The sequence below is a fragment of the Pimephales promelas genome, chromosome 24 (genome assembly GCF_988280905.1).
Source record: "Pimephales promelas chromosome 24, fPimPro1.hap1.1, whole genome shotgun sequence".
NCBI classification, from domain to species: Eukaryota; Metazoa; Chordata; class Actinopteri; order Cypriniformes; family Leuciscidae; genus Pimephales; species Pimephales promelas.
The window spans coordinates 5784103-5806918 of NC_142792.1; the positions used below are offsets into that span (position 1 = coordinate 5784103).

At 38.8% G+C, this 22816-nt stretch overlaps 4 protein-coding genes across 10 annotated transcripts; 3 read left to right on the forward strand and 1 right to left on the reverse strand.

Moving 5' to 3' along the window:
- Positions 1–1039: 1039 nt before the first annotated feature.
- LOC148965152 (clathrin coat assembly protein AP180-like) lies at positions 1040–7155 on the forward strand. Its single transcript, XM_089127223.1, has 9 exons — positions 1040–1330; positions 4443–4585; positions 4855–4930; positions 5061–5163; positions 5400–5493; positions 5568–5679; positions 5978–6084; positions 6173–6214; positions 7042–7155. The coding sequence occupies exons 1-9, from the start codon at positions 1201–1203 to the stop codon at positions 7138–7140; spliced, it is 906 nt and encodes a 301-aa protein (XP_088983349.1). The 5' UTR covers positions 1040–1200; the 3' UTR covers positions 7141–7155.
- A 350-nt stretch (positions 7156–7505) lies between these two features.
- On the forward strand, positions 7506–20837 carry LOC120476591 (clathrin coat assembly protein AP180). Of its 6 annotated transcripts, none has more exons than XM_089127217.1 (13): positions 7506–7715; positions 7805–7920; positions 8036–8115; positions 8664–8678; positions 9028–9180; positions 10646–10744; positions 14075–14137; positions 16766–16897; positions 17288–17312; positions 17410–17476; positions 18379–18483; positions 18604–18703; positions 19690–20837. In XM_089127217.1, exons 1-12 carry the CDS (start codon positions 7680–7682, stop codon positions 18688–18690), a joined length of 978 nt encoding a protein of 325 aa, XP_088983343.1. In that variant the 5' UTR covers positions 7506–7679; the 3' UTR covers positions 18691–18703; positions 19690–20837. The 6 variants fall into 6 exon arrangements, with proteins under 6 accessions (XP_088983343.1, XP_088983344.1, XP_088983345.1 ...); XM_089127218.1 differs by having other exon boundaries at positions 17410–17446; XM_089127219.1 differs by having other exon boundaries at positions 16799–16897.
- On the forward strand, positions 11699–14068 carry LOC148965153 (uncharacterized; the record flags this gene model as incomplete). Its single annotated transcript, XM_089127227.1, is given in 4 exon segments — positions 11699–11945; positions 12065–12139; positions 12572–12669; positions 12672–14068. Coding segments are annotated over 4 exon segments (495 nt in total), but the record flags the coding sequence as incomplete, so codon positions are not given.
- On the reverse strand, positions 18584–22321 carry ccdc167 (coiled-coil domain containing 167). 2 transcript variants are annotated; one of them, XM_039667869.2, is made up of 5 exons: positions 22160–22321; positions 21938–22032; positions 21793–21845; positions 21203–21310; positions 18584–18719 (listed from the first exon to the last, which is right to left on the reverse strand). In XM_039667869.2, the coding sequence occupies exons 1-4, from the start codon at positions 22208–22210 to the stop codon at positions 21207–21209; spliced, it is 303 nt and encodes a 100-aa protein (XP_039523803.2). In that variant the 5' UTR covers positions 22211–22321; the 3' UTR covers positions 18584–18719; positions 21203–21206. The 2 variants fall into 2 exon arrangements, with proteins under 2 accessions (XP_039523803.2, XP_039523802.2); XM_039667868.2 differs by lacking the exon at positions 18584–18719 and having other exon boundaries at positions 20338–21310.
- Between the last annotated feature and the right edge of the window lie 495 nt (positions 22322–22816).

Here is a 22816-nt window from a genome sequence, read left to right on the forward strand (position 1 = left end):
CACTCTCTGTGCTCGCTGTGCAGCTACACTGAGTTTTAAATGTTCAATGTTCGCCACTATGCCTATGCAATACGACCGATCTCGAAAGGGAACCTAAAATTAGAATCAGTAGTGTTGAAGTGTCTCCACCTTGGGGTCGAATGATGAAGCTGCTGATTGTGTTCAGTCCCTAGTGTATAGCTTGACGAACTGAAAGGAAATATAGCTTATGCGTATAGCCTGTTCACAGAGCACATATAAAAATAACAACACAAGAAAGTCCAAACATATAATAAGTGTGTGACTCTCCTCCATTCAGCTAATTTCACTTAAAGCTCGTGACAGAGAATGTACTGTGCTCAGGGAGCAGAATGCAGACAGATGAACCGTGAACGCGCACAGACCCCTTAAAGGCGCGTGACAGCTTGACGCCGCTTCCCTTTAAGAGCCCGTTATGCGTCACCTGACCAGGTCCACCGACAACCGATAAGGCAGGACCTTAACCTGCATTACCAGAAAAATAAGCAAATAAATATCCAAGATCTACACGATATATCAGTGAAACGCGAACAATTAATTGTCTTCATACTCTCGCCCTTGAAAAGGCTTGAAAAAGACACGTCATCATTAACATCATCATCATCCGAGAGGACGGGAAGGACACACGGGCTTTGACCGAAAAATACCGAGGCTCCGGAATCCCGAACAGGTTTATAGTGGATTAATCAGCGGAACGTTTTTTCAACTCGTTTTTACGCGTTTGTTTTATTCATTCCATTGAAAAAAAAAAACGGTTCAACGTAAAACGCCCCGTCATTTGGGTTCGATGTTTGTTTTTTTAAATAAAAAAAAAATATTAATTAAAGGTGACAGTTTACCGTATTAATTTGATTATTTATTTCCCACAAGAGCCAGAAAATAGCTCGGCGTAGGGCGTTACGTAATAGGAGCATTATCCATGGTGCTGAAACCAACCCATGCATAGACGCCTACATCGACCAAATTTTATAGAAATAAACTTCAAACATATATTTTTGTGCTTTTGAATACGTCGTTTCAGGCGCTCTGGTTGGAAACCAAAAGGAGAAATCGACATTGTCAGTTTACGTAGAGCCACCTTGGATTCCGTCTCCTTTTCTGTCGGCGAATATCATATGCATTTCGACTGTCCTTCCCCCTGAAGTTGATTCTTGAGGTGGTTGTCGACGCTACCGGGAGAAAATGTCGGGACAGACTCTGACGGATCGCATCGCCGCGGCGCAGTACCAGCTCACCGGATCCGAGGTGGCTCGTGCCGTTTGCAAAGCCACCACGCACGAGGTGATGGCGCCCAAGAAGAAGCACCTGGATTGTAAGTGAGACATTTTTGACTCACCCTCATTCCTCAACGCGTTCAGTCTCACTCAGACCTGGCGCTGTCCATTTCAGCACCACAGCACAGTCCAATGCGTAGAATAACGAAGCTGTGTATATGCATGGCTTGTGCTCAACGAGGTTGTTTGCTACTACTTGCAATTCTGTGGAATTCAGGTTCAATGGAAAACCTGCCTTTTAGTGTGCATGTAATATAAGGAGCTTATAATCTAAGAAGTGTGCCAGTGTGTGTAGCTGATTGCATTTAACTGACAGCAGAACATACCCTGAAGTGTCTTTATGTGGGTGGTGTGGTCTGGAACTGAGAGGGAGAGACAGTAAAAGGGAAGACAGAAGGAAATCAACAGCATTTAAACAAGACGGAGAGGCAAAAGCATCTTCGTGTCGCCCTCGAGCTCTGTGTCCTGCAGGAGAAGGCCTTCTGAATTATAAATCGATCAGCCAAAGCATGCATGTATTATTTACAAAGCCAAAGGTGAGGACACTGGTATGCAAGCTGGGGAATCTTGTTGTGTGTAAATATCAGCGATCCCTTCACCAGGGAATCACATGTGTGAATTCACAGGCACTCCCAAAATCCAGTGATTCATAAATCTGCTTTGTCTTGGCAAGGTTTAGCATTGTTGGCCTGTCTACACACACAAACTTGTTTTACTTTTGTAGTATCAGGAGTTTTGTGACGAGAAATGTGTTTGTTGAGTTTTTATCCCATAACTCCAGCCATTTGTCTGTTGAATTGGAAGGCTTGAGGGGTGGTGGTGAGGTTGTCATGGAAACTGAAGTAGATTATTGGGGAAGGGGGAGGGGTGAGTCAGTGACATCATGATGACATGGTATCAGTTTTGCAGAAAGGGTCCAATTCAGAGCCAGCATTTGCTTTGAATTAAAAAAGTCTCAAGACAGCAAGAAAGTCGCAGATTGTTCATTCAATGTGGTCTTTTTTTGTCAATGTTGATGTGCTGCTTCATAGAATATTATTTAAATATTAAAGCTATCACTGTCTTTTTTAGATGCTTTTGTTTGGAGACCAAAGCAACTGATTGAAAGAGTAGCCTATAGTCATGTGTTCACGCATATGGTGCGTGTGTGGTGTTTGCAATGTGTCTGTATTTACACCGTCTGTAATCCGGTCACATGAGCAATTCCATAATCCCAATGAGCTGCACCTGCTCACATACTCATAAACTATATGTACAGACTCCCAAAACAGGGACTGCTATGCCATATATATCAATATATAGTGACGTTACATAGCAACAAATTACACTAGCGTTAACACCACTTGCACTGCATCTCAGTGTGTTCTAATCTGGACTATTCTTGGCTTCTTAACTCCACCGCAGTGTGCTCTCTAGCAGCCATGGCTAACATATTGGCACCCTGAGCACAGCACTATATGGAATTTAAGACAATCTCCTGTCGGGAAGTCTGTCAGGCAGGGGCGTAGAATTTAGTAAGGACGCTAGGGACGTGTCCCTACCAATATCCAGTGACTCTGATATATCCCTAGCAATAATTTCAATCAAAAGTTAAAATATATTTATATATTGATGTCCCCGTACCCACCAATTTCAAAATCAAACCTATGCATATGCCAGGGACATATTGCACTCCCAAATCCAAAGAAACAAAAGCAACTTCGATTTTGTTTAAAGTAAATCAATCCTGTTTTAGGACTATTGGGATTTGTTTTGCATTTGTTACATTATTTTCATGACAGTTAATCACATTTCCACCAGATTTCCCAACGGAAGAATGATGCATCATTTAAATTATAAGTGCTTTTAATTCTGATTCCAGTTTAAATCGGATTACAGTAATGAGAATTATCACTGGGTAATAAGTAAAATGAGTATAAAGTATTTAAGGACAATGTCATAATGCAAGAAATCTTAATGGTCCCAAACAAGTTTTATTTCTTTATAAAAACTTTTATTTTATGTCTTTGGTTTTGAGGGTAAAATTTGCTACTTTTTCAGTAGTTGCTTGAGACTGTATACTGATATTCAGTCTGAATGAAGTTTATTTTGTGTGTCAGTCACTGTCAGTTTTTGGGATTGACAATAAGGTCTCGAAATATCCCATTCAAACAGCAATTTACTGTAGCATTTCGAATACTGTCTGTATGAACGTGAACTGGACACCTTGGTTTAAATCTCATCCGAAGGATGCTGTTTTTTTGACAAGATAGTGTCCCCGTCACTATCCTGGGGTGTTAGGACCGAGCAGCCCAACATGGCTTCAAGTGACTTAAACTGCAATTCATTGACTGGCTGCTAGAGACAGGCTCCAAAAGGGAGTCAATTCCATATATCCCCCATGTTAAAATGCCCAACTTTGCTGCAGAAATAAATGTGTTTACAGCCTAGTACAAAAATAGTTTTTGGTCTATATAGCTAATTTTGCCCTTCATGACAACTGTGAGGGGGGTGAATCTTTTTATAACTCATTAGTTTAAATTGTATTAATCCTTAAAGTTCTGCATAATTAAGGGCGTGGCCACTTGAGTGACAGATGCATTATCACAGCTGTCACTACTAGCCATTTGTCTGCTGCAAACCAGGCACCTCAGCTCCACCCACGTCCCGCCTCTTTGCCTATTTCCTGTTATCCGAGAGCGGCGCGATTTAACGTGCTGCCAAGATGGCAATGAATGGCTCTGCCAACTTTGGGCTACCTACGGGTAACGTCGTGAACACTACGTCCATTTTTTTTTTCCAGTCTATGGTTAGGTCACATAGATCACAGTGTGAGCAGCACTCCCTAATGGCCTCACTAACACCTCTTCCAGGAGCAACCCAATAGTTTTTCCAGGAGGTCTCCCATCCAGGCTTAACCCTGCTCAAGACTGGTTGCCCACTGAAGCTAAGCTACAGGGTGATAGCTGGTGGCACAATGTGGTTACATGCAGGAAAAATGCACAGGATAATGTTGTTTGTCTCTGGGGGACTGTTTCTTGCATCTAAATGCAATTGCATGTTATGAATTTTTCCACTTGTCTGTCAGCTGATAGTAATAATGCTAAACTCTTCATTCACATTGCAGTACGTAGCGTTGCGGTGTTAAATGTGTGTGTGTTTTGTGTGCAGATCTGATCTCAGCCACCAACGAGACAAACGTGAACATCCCTCAGATGGCTGACACACTATTTGAGAGATCCACTAATGCCAGCTGGGTGGTCGTGTTCAAAGCTCTGATCACGACTCACCACATCAGCATCTACGGCAATGAGGTGAGGCAATAAATTACGGTTTTAAACGTTATTCCTTTTTATCAAGTGTAAACTCAATCTTACAGATGTATTTACTAGTTTCATTTGACATTAGAGAAGAAAACTGCATGCAGGACTGCATTTGCTTTTATCAAGTTCAGAGTTCATTAGGCGTTTTGAGAATATGAAAATTGCATGTATTGCATTCGCTTTGTAAGGCATTTTGGTCAAATAAAATAATAAAATAAATACTGTGTGTTTCAAGATTTGTCCTTTTTAAATCCCTGCAGAGATTCATCCAGTATTTGGCCTCCCGAACTTCCCTGTTTAATCTCAGCAACTTTATTGACAAAACAGGCTCCCATGGTGAGTTTGTATACTTTTGTGTCCGAGTTCAATGTCCATCATTTAACTTACTAATTCCATGAAGTGTGATCCATTAAATCCTATATAAATTTGATCAACTATGGCTGTTTATATCTTTTCTGTCTCCAAGGCTATGACATGTCGACATTCATCAGGCGATATGCACGGTACTTGAATGAGAAGGCATATGCTTACCGCGCGATGGCCTTCGACTTCACTCGAGTTAAAAAGGGGTATGTCGATTGATTCTGGGAATAGAAGGCAACATTTAGACACTACTTACTCCAAGTTATTCAATATTTCATCAGGGTACATTTTGATGCTGTTAGAAACGCTTCACACTTTACTCCCAGAGTTGTAACATTTACAGATCACAAAGGGAATGTCATCTCTGAGTTAGAGCGAAATAACGGATGCTTTCTCAGGAATCAGCTGTTACTCCTGTGTGTGTTTGTGTGTGTGCAATCAGAGCTGAGGGTGTGATGAGGACTATGGCTCCTGACAAGCTCTTGAAGGCCATGCCTGCCCTGCAGACTCAAGTGGACACACTGCTTGAGTTTGACGTGAGTAACATCTGGGACCTATCATTATTAGTCCATACTTCGCATGTTTTAAATGTACTTTTTTCTCTCCCCAGGTTCATCCTAAAGACTTGAACAACGGCATCATAAACGCAGCATTCTTGCTTCTCTTTAAGGATCTGATAAAGCTCTTTGCCTCCTACAATGACGGCATCATCAATTTATTAGGCATGTGACAAATAATTGAATACAGATGATCTCAATCTAATACATTTTACTATATTTTAACATTTTAATATGTGCAGATTCGTCTGGTTACATTGACAATTGGTTGTTTGTTAAGTGTTTTATTGCATTCTATTTTCTAAAAGTGTTTTCAATGAATAGATGAGTATTATAATACATTATAACTGCATTACGACAATATAATGCATTATAAGTTGCATTACAAGGCTTAATTAATGCAGAAATTAAGAAAAAAAATGAGTTTTCCTGAAACAATGTTGTTGTTTTTTTGGTTCTACAGAGAAATATTTCAAAATGAAGAAGTCTGAATGCAAGGATTCTCTGGAGATTTATAAGAAATTTCTGACCCGGGTGACCAAAATTGCAGAGTTCATGAAAATTGCTGAGGTAAGGCCAAAAGAAGAGACATTTAAAGTCAAATTTATTTACAGAATACCAATTCACTTAGAATATGATTATTGCGTTTCTGTTGCAGCAAATAGGAGTGGATAAGAATGACATCCCTGACATCTCTTATGTAAGTTACTATTGTACTCTGTCATATTCCCAAACATTCGTCCTTTCATGTATGCACATTTATGGGCTTGTCGCTTCAGTGTAGCTCTTAATTTATTTTAGAATCAGGTCAAGAATCGATTCCTTGATGTCAATGGATTGTGAAAACTTTAGAGCACTGGTTGTCTTCCTTTTAAGATAATGAAGTAAAGCTGGTGTGAGTGTGAAAGAGCTTTTCATCTATCCTAACCAAGCATCATGATTAAATCGCTCTCCCATGGGAATTCTCAGTGTCTGCATCCAGGCGTAGTTGCCGACATGGCAGATTCAGACAATGAAGACTGTCCCTTTAAAGACAGCCTCAACGAAGAGCCGGTAACCATGTTGACTGATATGGGACGCATTATGCATCTCAGTGCATTGCTTTTACCATGCCCACATGGGATAGTAAAGTGTCCCTCGAATGAGGAATTCGGAAGTAGTAGGTCTGCTTTTTTATGAATACTATGCATTCGGACTGGATTGTCCGGATTGTATAAAGTGCTAAATAAAGAAACGTGGCTTGATGCTCTCTCAAAAATGAAAAGGTCACTTTGCGAATAGCCTTTTTGTTCAGAAGCCGGGTAAAGCAATGCACTGAAGTCCAGTTCCGTCCCACAGTTTGTGCAGTGCGCTGATTTTGCAGTGCTGTGAGGAGTGGTTTGAGTAAAGGTTTTCAGCTGGTTTTGATGTGTGTTTGAATTTGCTGTGAAACCTTGAGAATTATTGACATCAAATGTGCTCTGATGGTTTTTATACTGCTTATCATGTGTGTGTGTGTGTGTGTATGTTTTATTTTGCTGTTCTCAGGCTCCCACCAGTATTCTGGAATCTCTGGAGACACATATGAACAGTCTAGAAGGGAAGAAAGGGTACGGGACCCCTGAACTCATTTCTAAATCACTTTAAATGTCAGATAGAAAGTAACTCTGAACTTGTAAATCAAATGCTGCATGCTAGATTTGATAGAGAAGCCTGAGCAGGGCACATGGCTGGTTACCGTGATTTTGCCAAGTGAAACATGTTAAGTTGATTCTGAAACAACATCCCTGTCCAAAAACACAGTCCTAACCCGTTCCCTACTCCTATACTTAACCTTACCCTTAACTTATACATTAAATCATAGGTGAAATGAGAGGTAAACAACACTGATTTAGATGCTTGTTACTAATGTAAAAATTGTCTAAATTTGAAAATGTCCCTCATACAGTATCTGATTGGTTGATTGGAATGTTGATTTATAGGAAAATAGTGGCTTGTCTTTGCAGTTATTGTAATGTACGTCTCCTTGGACAAGAAATAGAAGGTCTCGAACTAAGTAAATATGAATACTAATTTATGTTCTTTTCCTCCTCCTGCAATGGTTTGTTCAGGGAAGGGTGAGTATGTTTTAAATAATCTCATCGAAATTTTTATCACTTTTGTTCTTTTTATATAAAATCATCTCAATGTCTCTGTTTGTGTCCTTCAGGTCACCCACAAAGGTAAGTGGGCACTTCATTTGATTATCGTTTTGATTTTGTTCACGGATCTCACACATATGCTTAACTTGCAGCTCTGTGTTATGTTTTAGGGATCACCCACCAATAACGTGTCTCCAACCTCCACTCCCGCCAAATCTGCTGCTGCCGTCCCAACTTTGGAGCCGCCACGCTCCGAGGCCACGCCAGCTGCCGAAACTGCCACTGAGTGAGTGACCCAGTGACTCACTTCCTGTTGGATAAAATGCTAATCAGAACACAAGATATTATCTGATCGTACAGTTTTCATGTTTATTAAAGTGTGTGTCTCTATCTTACCGTAGTTCTCTTCTCGATCTGGACCCGTTGTCTTCCTCCGGACCTTCTGCAGGAGGAGCATCGGCTGCTCCCACATCTTGGGGAGGTACAGTTCAAACACACACACATACTCAGCATGTGAACATGTAAATTTCCAGACCAAACCAAAACCCGAAACTAAAAAAAAATAATAATAATTAAAAAGACCTTTGCGAAGAAGTAAGCTCAGATGCATGGCTATGCTGAGGTCTGACTCAAAGATGTTGGAGTATATGTGCCAGCGTGCTCAAATTGGGTTACTTTAATATGAAACCATAAAATATGTATGATCACAATTGATCTTATCAACATGAAAAGCATTCACAACCCATTTCATTTCCGTAATGTGACATATTTTAGAGTGAAACAGGTCATCCAGCAAGAAAACCATCAGGCTGCCTGATTAAACAATGAATGACATCAGCTATTTTAACTTCATATTGCTCCATAACATAATATGACAGACTGCCAAGAACAAAACCCAAAACCAGACCTTTAACACATAAACGTCCCACCTTAAAGCACCTGTTTTACATTTCTCATTTTAAACTCTTAATGAATGCATGACTCAATTTGATCTCTTTTTCTGTCTCTGATGGGCCGCTGTCACATCAGATCTGCTTGGGTCAGGTAAGCGTTGCTGGCTTTTCATTTTATGTTAGATGTGTTTTCATGTGATTCAATGTGTTAAATGTCTCATGCATTTTATTAAACATTTTGTACACTTGTTATAGCTCATCTGGGAAATTTAAAATGACCATATGACAGTCCTATATGTGACAAACCTAGTCTCCTGAAGCCCTTTTAGAGTGAGAATCCATTTCACATCTCTGTGTCAATCCCTCAGTCTTTGCTCAGTGGAATTTTTCTCTCTCTCTCTTTCTCTCTTATGCTTTTGCCCTCTTCTTTGGTTCCTTTCCTGGTTATCTGTTTATTTACGTTGCGTTTATATCGGTCCGCTGGGGGCGTGGCTATGCAGAAATGGGTTCCCTTACTTCAGAGACTCTCCTTCCTGACCCAACCCTTGCCGTAGACTCCAACTCCTCAGCCACGCCCACAGCCGCTGAGGCAGCCGTTTCATTGGCTCCTCCTCCTTCCGCTGCTTCCTCCAGCTCAGCCGATCTCCTCGGAGGTCAGTAGTGAGGTTTCTTCCTTAAGAAGATGTAAAGGCTGTGCCACATTCTGAAACAGAGGAACATCTCAGCACAGAGATTAAAGATCAGATCAAAATCACAGTTTGCGGTGTTTCATTTGTGATTTGTGAAGTCTGTAGTCATCAACACTCCATTTCCCTCTGCAGTAGAGTAGAAATCTAGAGCTTCTCATTTCCTTTTCTGCTTTATATCGTCCATGCTGCAGTTTTTATTTGACATTTGTTTGCCATCAATGCTCCACAACTTCTTGTGTATTAAAATTACACACATGAATTGTAATCATTTGATTATTCTTATGTGTAGCTGCATTTGCAGACTGCACAGTAAGTTTAATCAGGTTTTCAGTTGCAGTTTTACATTCAGAGAATGCAAAACATTTTAAAGTGAGCAAATTAAAACTGACACATTTTGCTTTCTAATACATGCTCAAAGAAAAAGTTATGCTAACTCTTTCCACACCAGCGTTTTCTAAAAAAAGTTACCAGCTACGGCCTGCATTTTTGATAATCTTTCACAAACATGTCATGGCCCCCAGAATATTTTGTTGTAAGAATACCTGAATAAGAAGAGTCAAGTCAAGTCAAGTATTTTTATATAGCTGTTCTAGCTTCATGTGTTCTTTTTTTAACAACACTTGAATGTGGGTAGCATCATTTTGAACAAAAAGCTAAGAAAATCAAGTTGTTGTTTTTTTCAAAGACTACAACATGCATAAGCAATGCTTTTATCTCTTGTTTCTGCTCCTTTTTTTTTTCCCTGTGTTTTGATCTGGAGATTCAGTAGTCTTTCAGAAGATGCGTAATAACGCCCCCTATCTTATAACAGTGAAAACACGCAAAGCCAATGGCGTGGAAAGAGTTAAAAAGAAAACAACCTGTGAAATAACTCAATGATTGCATGGCCGAATGTGCTATTAGTTAATGTTAATCAATAGATATTTAGTAAATATTTTGAGAGGAATGCAGCCATTCTAAAATCTTACAAATTTAATAATGATTTAATGATATGATGAAGTTCAATCCTACTTTTGTATGGTTGAATATTCTGGAAATCATGTCATGTTACTAAAATAAAAATGAGTTAACAAAATTGGTCAGAATTATTATATAGTGCACTCTTGAAAATAACGGTTCCAAAACGGTGTTTACAGAGCGACCATTTTTTGGTTTCTCAAAGAAACTTGAACATTTTGTGCAACGAAAATTTTCCATGGATGTTAATTTAGATGTTATTTTTTAGGAGTGCAAGTTATTTGAAGTATTTAGGACATCATTTAAAATATGTCAAATGCAAACGTTTTTTTATTCCGGACTTTGCATGACACTGAAGTCTTGTCGTTTCTTTCTCTCTATGCTGTCTACTCTCTCTATTTCCTCTTCTCCTCTCATCCTTTTCTTTGGCCATTATACGTCGACCCTTTGGCCCTTGTGTGCGGTACTCCAGATGTGTTTGCGGCCCCTGCGGCTGAAACAGCTGCTGCTGCAGAGGGCGGGGCCACAGCAGCCACGCCCACTTCTGCTGCCGATGGCACCGCGGCAACTGGTGGGTGGCAACAGTTCAAGCGCATATATGTGTGAAAGAGAAAGAGAGAGTGTGTTTTCTTGTGATTGTTTTCATTTACCACTTTTAAAACCCACATTGAGCCTCTTCTGCAGGCTCTTCCCTAATGAAGCCTCTTCTGGTCAATGTTGAGTTTTCTGAACTGGCATCGGTGTTGCCGTGGAGATCTGTGTTGCTAGGGCAATAGTCTTTGAACGTTGAAGTTCGGTTCTCTGGGGGACAGAAGCAGATGTCGACTTGTTAGCCGCGCAACACTCAGCGTGTCTGACAGAATAATCAGCTCTAACTTACACAGAGAGAGGAGAGTTCTTCCAATTTTCTTTCTCATTCTTCCTTCTCTGAAGATTCGTCCTCAGGTTGACTTTATCCATCTTATTTTAATGTAAGAGCAGGTGCGGCTATTTGTAACTTAAATGTGCGAGGCTTCCAGTGTCATTCGCGTCCAGTTAATTTTATTAAAAACTTAATTATTGTAATCATAAACACATACACATTGGTGCAATATTGCACTTTGTTATTCTTCTATCTAGTTATTAAATTAACATTCTCAGACCCTTGGCAAACGTGAAAGGTTTTCTCAAATTTATGAACAAATGTTCCTCTGGAAACGTTAATAGAAAGTTCATTCAAGTTAGCTGGTCTTAAATAATTTTCTGAAAATATTAGTACAAAATCTTCACAAAAATTTTAGTTGGATATTCGTCAAACGTTGAATGTGGAACGTATATGTTTGGAATGTTTGAAGAATTATCAAATTCAACATTCGTGCAAACAAGAAAAAAAAGTTCTGAACACTCAAGTTTTTTCTCACTTAATGAGAACGTTAGCAAAACATTCTTAGACATATATTTTTGTTATTAGTGTAGATGCTAATGAATCAGAAGTCTCGCACTAGCTTATTCCCGCTTTGCAAAATAAGGTGGATCTAATAAATAACAACAGTCTCAGAGCCTTGAAGATGTTTTTCGCTCACCCTCTTCTCCCGGTATAGATCCCTTCGCTCCAGCGGCTGGTTCTGCTTATAACTCCCTTCAGTTGGACCTGTTCTCCCTGCAGCCAGTAGATGACAGTAACGCTCTCTTTAGCTCAGTGGCGCCCTCTACTGGCCCGGCATCTGTCTCCACCACCACTAGCGATGTAGCCCACACTGCTTCCCCAGCACCGACGATAGACCTATTTGCTGGTAAACCCCTTAGGCCAGAAATTTAGCATGTCCCATGAAAATCGTATCTCTCCCAACTAGATTTTGATTGGTTTGATTTGTGTTGTGTATTATTAATATTATTTATTTTTTGTCTTTAGATTTTTTTCATCCCATGCCAGATTCATCAGTTCCCAAAACAGACCCTAACCCCAGTCTAGACCTGTTTTCAGCAGGTACACACAGCACTACATCCATCCACTCATTCCTTGCCTCGCTTGTACTTTTTTTATTCTCCATTCTGTCCTTGACTGCTCAAGGTGAGCCAAAAATGCTTCTCTCCTAGGGCAGTCGACACACTCCCTCAGGCATTCGTTCACTCCTTCTATCTCTCTGTCTGTGTTTTTCTTGAAATGTCTCCCAAGACCCACTAGGTACATAATCTCCACTTAGAGACGTTTTTATTTTCACTTGCACCCTTGGGCTTCTTCTCAGTCTTTATCGATAAAGTAAACGGGTTCTGACCTAAAACTGATGCACCTTATGGGTTTAGTTGTGATATTTTAGTCTTCCTTTTACATAGATAGATGCATAAAGGTACTCTTCAAATAATGGATGTTAAACGAGTAAGACTTCAGATGCCAACTAAACTCGTTCCTGTGCTCCAGATGTGTTTCACCCTCCTCCCGCTGCTCTATCTGCCCCCATGAGCTGGCCAGACAGCGGGGCAAATCTGGACCTGTTTGGGGGTTGGTAACAACCCCAGTGTGCATGATTTGCAATGGTTTGATTTGCATGTTTTGCTCAGGTGGTTGCTATGGATTCTGTTATTGGCAAATATAGCTGTTCTGATGGTTGATGGACACCAGACAGCAGTTGTGAGAGATTCCCTGACCTGACAGGAAGTGAAAAGATTTAAATAAGGTGTATGTGTGTGCTTTTGTGGTTCTTAACACATTTGTGGGTTGTATTTATAAACACAAATGTTCTAAGAACGTTTTGCTAACAACAAGTGAATGAAAACATTATTTTTAAATGGACATTGCAGTTTTTTAAAGGGGCTATATGTAAGAATTTTAATGTATTTATTGTTTGTTTTTTTTTTGTTTTTTGTTTTTTACAAAACTTGTGGTTTTTTTTTTATTTTAATGAATTAAATGAATAATTTTTCTGATTTTAATGAAAAGGACTCAAGAGGTTTTTGCTGGGAAAATCAAAAGGATGTGACATTTACTTGCGCTGCCAAGATCCTTCAGTTCTATGATACTAAATGAATGCTTATACATCATACTTATGTTCAGGATAATGCAGAAAAAGCTATTATGTACTGTAATGTCAATGTGTCATGCAAAGAAAGGGATTAATTCAAACTACAGTCTCACATAGACAGATATAAAGTCTCAAATATACTTCATAATCAAACTATCATGACAGTGTAATTATCTGTTGACATGATGTTGGTAAATTGCAGAGCTTGGGCAAACATATCAACATCACTATGATCAGATGCTTTCTTAACTGCTGTTTTCTCACCGATGTCTTTTTTGTTGTGACATATTTACGTCGCACATGCACATCACTCTCAGGAGCTGTTCGTTAACAGTAAATCGCTGTAAAAGGTATTTCCAACTTCTTTTTAGTTCTAAGCGAAGATTAGTGAGTATGTCGGGCCTTGAATCCCTTTCAGTCTCTTGTACATTACATGTATTCAAGCAATAAGTTGTGGCTGCAGTTCACTTTATGCCCACCGGTGTCACTAATAACAAGGGTTACTGAATTCTTTATATAGCCCTTTTAAATGTTTTTACTTTTTCTTGGTTGTGTGAATGTTAGAGACAACTTTAAGGATATGTTTTTATGCAAACATTATGGAAACGTTACGATTGAATGTTCTCTAAATCATCTGAAACTAATAAGTAGTATAGATGAACTAAAATGTTAAAAAATCATAAATGCTGTATAAATAAGATTCTTGGGCTAATGTTTTGAGAATGTAATTAAAGACCAGATAACATTCTATTAACGTTACTATAAGAATGTTTGTACAAGTTCTGTTAGCTGGGTGATAACAATCTCTCTCTTTCTCTCTCTTTGGGCTTGACTCTCAGTGTAATGGCTTTGGCTCACTCACCTGCTCACTTTTTTACCCTCATGCTGCGTGGATGGATCAGAATCGGCGGGTGCTGGTGAGGCCAAACCAGCCGCAGCATCCACAGGTGGAGATCTGATGTCGGGTACGTAACCCGCAGCCCTGATTTCTTTGTTCTTTCTTCATGTCGTTTTGTCTGGTGTTCAAAACATTCACGTTTACAATCTTCATAGTCCATAGCATGGAAACTGCAGCATGTTTTCACACCCTTAGGAAAGACAAATCCCAAATCAGATCTCAGTAGTTTCTCAACGATAGCAATGAGATGGTGAGCAAATCATGCACCAATAGTCAGCATTAAAATGAAAATCCTATTTTCTGAAATACATGTTATTGTAAAAACAATTTGTCCATGCATACAGGATGTTTAATTTTAAAGGTTAATCAAAATGTCATACCTGGTGAAGACTTCTCTCTGGTGTTGTATGCAGGTCTTCTCCAATCATTTAGTCCGCTTAAACCCCACTCTTGAAAACTCACATTCGTCCACTTTTAAGAGTCACGCCCATTTCATTGTCTCACGAGTTTCAGAAGTGCTCAGATTTGCAATTTATTTATGTAATCCAATTTTTTTCCAATGAATCAAAACTGAGAACCCAAATTAAGCTATGATTTATTTGTTTATATATATCAACATTTTTCTTCTGGGTGTATGTGTCATTTTAAAATAGCAGAGGTGTTTTTATGTGTCTTGTTGTCAGTTTAGTGATGTGTGTGTGTGCCTGATGTATATTACACGTCTAGACACGTTACATCTCAGCTGTGTCGTGGTGATACCGACATGTTGAGATGAGATCCGTGTTTCCATCTGTTTCTTTCATGCGTGGCGTTTATGTTCATCTCAGCTCTACATGGACTGAGAAAGCCTTCTTCCCAATGCCTTGCTGCTTAATTCTGCTCTCTCTTTTCTCTTATTCACTCACTCACTCTCTTTTGTGCTCATCTGATGTACCTTCTGCTTGACGACACTTTCCTCTTCCTGATCATGTTCTCTTTCGTATGTTCTTCTTCTATTACTTCTTCCACTGTTTTATATTCCCTCTTTTTATTATTTTTTTCTTCATTTTCCATATCTCTTCCCATCCATCTGGCTCTTGGGTCATTGCTTGCTTCCTCCTGTGCTACTGGTGAGTTCTGATGCTCCTACACCAGCTGCAATCCCACAATGCATTGCTGCACCACAGAAAACTGAAAGACTGCTAATCAAGCAGTGAATGAATGAATGAATGAAAGTTTTGATGGTTTGCAAAGATCTCCAGTGTTAGATCCTGTGCATTAACAATAGAAACTAATGGTTGAAATGTTTATTATTAAAAATCAGTGCTTAGTAAAAGCTCTACACTAAAATGTAGGTTATTTTAGGCTTGTTTCACAACGCATGCGTAAGCAGTGGCGCATACTGTTACCGGTGCCCATATTAAAAGGTTACGACGCTGAGCCTATTTTTGCTGTTTAGTGGGCAGAAAATATATTGAAAATGCAATATGAAGCTATTTATCAACACTATATTTTGCAATATAGCAGCATATAATAATGGAGGGAATTAATCACCCATTTTTTGAAAAAAGAAGAATGTCAGGCTTGATTCCATGCACACAAAAGCATTTTTTATGATAAAAACCCGTGAGAAGAAAATATTATTTTCAGTATTGAGCCGTAGTTTGTAGTGTCACTCAATATAAAAGCACAGCAAGCTTTTCATGCATGCTGTGTGAAACAAGTCTAACACTACAGGTGTTTCAAAGCTGTTAAATGATTGAATTAATGTTTAATGTGTCAGTGTGTGTGTGTGTGTAGTCATGGTGTGTCTTGATGGCGCTCAGCTCTCTTTCTTCCTGCTCTCATTCTTACACCATAGCTGTGTTCGAAATCACCCCCTGTACCCTCATTCACTATTCCCTGCATTTCTCCACTAATATATACTACACTTGAAGGAGTGAATGAAAACGACACTGAGTGCGTCGTAAGGCCTGTCGCTTTTGCATAGTTTGCACTTGCCATTTAATAATCATTTGAAAGTACCAGAAGGTTCATCTAGAACTCTATCATGGAAACTAGTATGTATAAACCTTAATTTAAAAAATTGATAATCAATTAAAAAGTAATTTATACCTGTATGATATTATGTAGCCACATAACAATGAGCGCCATCTTCTGGTGAGACGCGGGAATTCATCTGGCCTGACCCTCACAGTGCATTATGGTTATTCTCTAGCCGTTGAGTGTAGACTCGTTATTGCGGTGAATTATGAGATTGAATGAGAGCACTCAATAACATCCACCACTACAAATGGCTGTTCCTTCAAATAGTGGCCTATTTAAGGGTATAGGGGGCGATTTCGGACACAGCCCATGCCTACACCGGACCATACCGTTGTTGTGCCCCACTGGATGTGACAAAGCGACCATTGCAAATCCATTTGTTGTTAATATCAGAAGAAGCGAGAGCACTTGAAGTACGTCAGAATAGAATGGGGAATCATTTTACCATCAGGAATTTGTCGCGTCGCGCCACATCCAGTGAAGTCAACATCACTGATTATAATGTCGCATTGTGTCTGGTGTAGACACAGGGTTAAGATTTTTCTTGTACTGGTTGCCATAGCGATATACCCTGCATGAGGGTTGTTAGCATTCAGTTTAGCTCCCCTTTTTCTTATTATTACTGAAAAATAAGCTCACTGTGTTGTCTCACTCTTCCCTCTCCCTTAAGCTTTTGATGGAATGGGTGATATGCTCATGCCAGCTATGGCTCCCCAGGGATCAGGGGCGTCACCCATGACCAACTCACCGGTCAAACCCATGGGAGGAAACCTGGACTCAGCTATGGCCAACATGGCCAGCAGTACGTTCCAATCCATTTTTTATAAGGTGTACTCCAAAATAAAGGTTACAAAGGGTTTTGTTCTCGCAGAAGAACCATTGGGGTACAGTGGAAAGAGGTTCATCGTGTTCTTCATACAAAAATGGTTATTTTAAGGACTCCTCGAAATATTTAATGGAAATAGAACCTTTCCATTAAACAAAAGGGATTTTTTTATAGTGGAAAAGGTTCCTTAGAATAATAAAAATGGTTATTTTAAGAACTGTTCATTGAAAGGTTCAAATGAATGGTTCCAATGAAACCTCAATGGTTCTTGACACCTTGAACTCTTTGGAACCTTTATTTTTAAGAGTGTAAGAGCAAACAATTATAAGAATCTAAAATTGTATATTTCTCTGTCTGTGCTTTCAGATTTGACAATGGGGAACCAGAAACCGTAAGATACAGTAACGTTCAACTCTCGATTTCACCATATTTTCTTGCCCCCTTAAATACATATTTGTGTATCTATTCCTCTTCTGTTTCTGTCTCAGGGGTGAAGCAGCAGGAGGGGCGAACTGGCAAGCGCAGGTACCCACCCCTAGCTGGGGCGTTGCCATGGTAAATGTTGTGTTGTACTGTAGAAGTGGAGCATGGGGGTGGAGCATGGCTTTGAGCAGCATGGCGTGGAGCCAATCACAAGCTTCCCTTTCTCCCTCTATCAGCTGAATGAGCAGGACTTAAGAGGCGGAGCTTTCTCATATATGAAACTTAGGGTTGAAATATGGAAACTCTTGAAATGTCAGCTGTACATTTCTTATTTCAACATCTTCTGGTAACACTTTACAATAAGGTTCCATTTGTCAACGTTTACTGTATTAAATAACACGAACTAACAAATAAAATATACTTCTAAAGCATTTATCAATCTTAGTTCATGTTAATTTAAAAATGTGCTAATACATTTTTAAATCAAAAGTTGTATCTGTTATTATTACATTGTTATTACTAGTTTATTATTAACAAATGTTAAGATGAATAAATACTGTATCAGGAGTTGTCACTGGAATATATAATTATATTCATAATCTTAATCGTTTGTGTAAAGTGTGAAAAAGCCAAACAGTAGCTTCAGATTCAGTCTCGCTTAAGAGCTTCAGACCTGTTTTTGTTTGACAGTCGCTTCCTTCTCTTCTCTTCTCTTTGTTTTTATTTTATTATTACTATAATACTAAACATATATGCATGTACATCCCAAATTGTTAACCACCATCCCAGTTTGTGCACTGTGCAGATTCCCTTCTGTATGTCGTAGAGTCCTTTTGTTCAGGTGTTGTCCTGTTCTGTGTTTGGTGTTAACCTTTCCCCCCCATCCCTCCCACTCGCTTAGAATCCCCCTCTTGGGGTGTGTCCTGTCATGGGATCCCCATCACCATTTGGCATGGTAAGAGTGTGTGTTTAAGTGTATGTGTGTGAAGGCGTTTGTGTTCGTTTCTCTTACCGTGTCTCTCTGTGATTCACAGCCTGGAGCAGGAGCTTCTCCCATGATGCCTGGCTCACCGATGATGGCCTCCCAACAACCAATGATGAGGCCACAGTTTCCGGCAGCAGGAGCCCCTGGACAACCGGTATTTTAGACATGAATGCAGTTGAATTTTTCACTAAGGCATTATAATAGTCATTTAGACAAGAAATGCAGACACACGTACTTAATTATTGCTCCCGTCATGTGTGCGTTACCCCCACAGATGTCTCCGGGAATGGCTCAGAGTCCCAGGAAGCCTCCACCTTCTAAAGATCCTCTCGCTGACCTCAATATCAAAGACTTCATGTAGATGAGCAGCTGGTGTAAGTTTAACTACAGCTATAGCAGATGTGAAACAATAGGAAACAGAATGAGACGCAAGCGGAAATTTTGTTCTGCATCTGATGCATCTCGTTTTTAATATTATATTAAGACTGTAGTTGTAAAAACGTGAGTTACATGAAAACAGTGGCATCTGGGGCCGTAATAATCAGGGGAACACAGATCAAAATGTAATCAATATAGAGTGATCAATCAATATTTAAGGAGTGATATTAAAACGTGACAATATTTCTCGGGGAAAAAAGGTGAAAAGCTTGTCTCATGACACCAGTACGATCGAGATGAGTTTGTGGCAAAACCTTTTACAGTGCTTGCATTATATTGACCGTATTATTAGACCATTTTCTAAGGCTGCTGCACGATATATAAAATAAAAAAATAAAAAATCATTATATAGCAAAGTGCAATTGAAGCGAATTGTTGCATCTGGGAATGTAACATGCGTCTTTTCACCCGATTTGTATCGTAAATCATTTATAAACCTACGTTGACACAGGAAATACATCAATATGTTAAATATGCAATTTAAGAAGTTAAAACCCTCTGAGTTTGAATGATTTGATGTCCACATGTTCTTGTTCAAGAAATGACGCTGGCTGTAGCATTTATATCATAAGAAAGTGGCCAAATATTAAAGATTAGGCGGACATTTTAAAGAATTTCAAGGATTTGATCACGTTTAAAGTGTAACACTAACAATCACCAGGCTATTGGCGCCCTCTGCAGGCATAATGTACATAAGTAGATTGTTCGCATTTTGTATTATGTATTTTAATAGTTGTTCAATCAAAACATAACATTTCATGCTTTTGATACCTTATTTGAACCGAAGGCTTTTGTTCACGTAGGTCTATTTTTTACTAAAAATATTATCAGATTACTCCAATAATCATATTTATGTAATATATACACACAAATACATACGCATATAAAGTACTAAAACCTCTTTTTTTTTTCTCTGTTGCAGTTGTCACACTTATTGTGCAGCCCCGATGAATCAGACGTGTGTACTCTCTTCCATTCATCACATTCAGGGCCTCCAGACCCTCTCCTTCTTTCTCTCTCTCTCTTTCCCTCCCTCCCTTTCTGTCTGTTGTTGTAGCACAAACCGTGAACGTGACTAAATACATGTGTGTACGTGTGTTTGTATTTCAATGTTCTCAATTACTTCAGATCTATATATTTAAAAAAAAAGAAAAATACTATGAAGAGTAATGGGCGATGCATTCTTGAACGTGCATCTGCGGGTCTCTTAATGATAGATGTGCATTCATTTTTCCTGGCTCGCTTTCCGTGGGAAATCAAATCAAATGTGTGACGTTTTCTGTGGAAAATGTTTTTTTGCTGTGGTAAATATCACTGGGCCGGTACGTGTCATCATCAGTCGAGTATTAGTCATCTTTTGACCATGGAATAACTTCTGTGGGACCAATATCAACGTGTTTTACGCACTGTTTCTTTTTATCAATGCCCTGATTTTATTCTTTTTTTCGTATCTGTATTGATTGTGAGTTACATGCGACATGTGACCATTTAATGACGATAAATATGCATTTTAGAACATTTTAAATTACAGATTGTTTTGAATATCCTTAGTCTTTATTTTGAGATAAAAAAAAAGGTTGAATATATTTTAGTTATGTCAGAAGTTTACTTTGCATACTACATGGCTAGTTAGTGAATCCCATTTGTACAAAGGTCTGTGTCCATCAAAAGACACTGTCTGAGCCGGTCGAGTCCTGCTTGTACGTACAATATAATATCACAGCATGTAATTCCTTTGTTGTGTAAAGGGGGACGCCATTGAGCCAGAACAGATTCTATCAGCAGCAAGTTCATCAGCCAGTCTCAAAACAGGACTGAATAGAACTGGCTGCCCGATGTTTTGTTGTATGCAACTTTGCAAGAGAGTGTTTGCTGCAAGTATCAAGGATATCAAAGGGACAAACAGCAGTTTAATGGGACAGTATTGCATTTTATTGATGGCTGTTTTTTATTTCAATTGAACATTTTGTTGATAAATTTTATTTTTGGATGGAATAACACCCTTTGTCCCTCCCACCTTTGTGCATGTTAGTCCTGTTGAAAGGCAATAAACAGTGATCTGGAGAGAAACGCCACCATGTCATTATTGGGTAAATGTATATGCTTACATTGAAATTGTGATCTGGTAAAGTTCATAAGAGCTCCCAAAAAGTTAAATCATATAAAGATACATTTAATCCCCAATCTGTGTGTCTCTCTCTCTCTGATGCGCTAGCATCTAATGTCACGCTGTTACACGGCAAACATAAAGCAGTGTTCAGATAATCCAAGATGCCGAAGCCAAGATGAAGATGGCACAATGTATTCATGGCTAAAGCGACAATGACAGATCCACAATCACTGAACAAACCAATGAAAGGACACTGATGTTACGAATGGATTTTGAGTCTCCCCATAGCTCTTTCTCAGTCAGTGTTTGGCATGGCAGAAAATACCTCTTTAATATATGAATGTGTAGTAGAAAAGAGCACTGATGGCTAACAGAGCGACGGACAGCATCATGTTCTTCCTGTTCTCTCCTCTCAGTACCTGCAGCTCCTTTTCTGAAGAAAAAACAAATATGACATCACTTCTCGTCCCAAAACTTGTTTCAATACCAAATGACGCAATGAATCAAGACATTTTTGTGATTTATTTCCTATTTTGATGTGTATCCACGTGAAACAAACTAAAAAAAGTAGGGTAGGACTTGATTTAGTTCATCAGGAATTGTTTGGATGGTTGTTATTTGCTACTGGTCGAGCTCATTTGAGTGACAGATTGTCCCGCCCTCACGCCAGTAAACAGGTCGTCAGAGAAGAGGTAGGGGAATTTTAAAGATTAGGAGAAACATGAAAAAAAATAAAATAAAATGTGGATGGATAAATCATGTAAATTTATCATTTCAAATAAATATTGCAATATTCCTAAAAAAATATCTATTATTATTATTAATTTTGATTCCACGGCTACTTAATATTCCACTACCCTGGACTAAATTTTCATTGTCAGGCTGACCCCTAATCTTTCCATAAAAGTGACTCACCATAATTCTGTATTCTGATATTCATTATGGTCATCTCATCTTCAAGGGCGAGCCTGGCAGTACATGAAAAGACTCGTTTGTACAGTAGATTAAGCAGCATATGTCTGAAGCACAGCAATGTTTATCATCATATTGTCATAACCACCTTTCACTGTCCGTGAGTTGTTCTTTTCTCTGTCTGAACTCTGACCTTTCCAGGTTGTTTTTACAGTATGATTTCCGCTCTTCAATGCGGTCAATCTAAAGAGAGCAAAAAAAGCATAATTTCAATATGAAAACAGATGTTAGAACTTATACATACATACAGAATAATTGCTCTATGGCTATACACATGTTTTCATACACATGACATGTGACATGACATTACCTCGCTTGCCACACTTATTTTCTCTTTCTTCGTCGTCCTTGATTTACTCATTTTGGAAGGTCTGAAGAATTGAGCGAAGAGAAATCATACATGGAATAGTATACGACACTTCCGCACACAATTCTTTTACTCATCACTCTCTTGCTTGTCGCTCTTTGTCTATTACCAGATTTATACTGCCACCTGCTGTCGGAGGGTGACATTTCATGTGAGGACTGACTGAGATATATATGTGAAGAGTTCAGATGCAAAAGCCTCTAAATGCCATTTGAAATTTTCTTCTTTAATGATGATTTTTGTCAAGCTTGTATATTTAAGTTCAGTGATTTCACTTAAATGGCAATGATAATTACCTATTAATTGTTATTTAAGTGAAATTACTGAACTTAAATATACAAGTTCGACAAAAATCATCATTAAAGAAGAAAATTTCAAATGGCATTTAGAGGCTTTTGCATCTGAACTCTTGATATATATCATCTACTGAGATGATAATATAGAACTAATCTAGTATCTAGTTCTTTTATTATTGACGTTTAATTCAATTTTAATCAATTTTAATATCCGAATGTTAGTAAGAAAAAAAATTGATAACGATCCTCAAATGCGATGGACATTGCACTTAGAAAAAACACATTTTAGTCAAAATCTAAATGA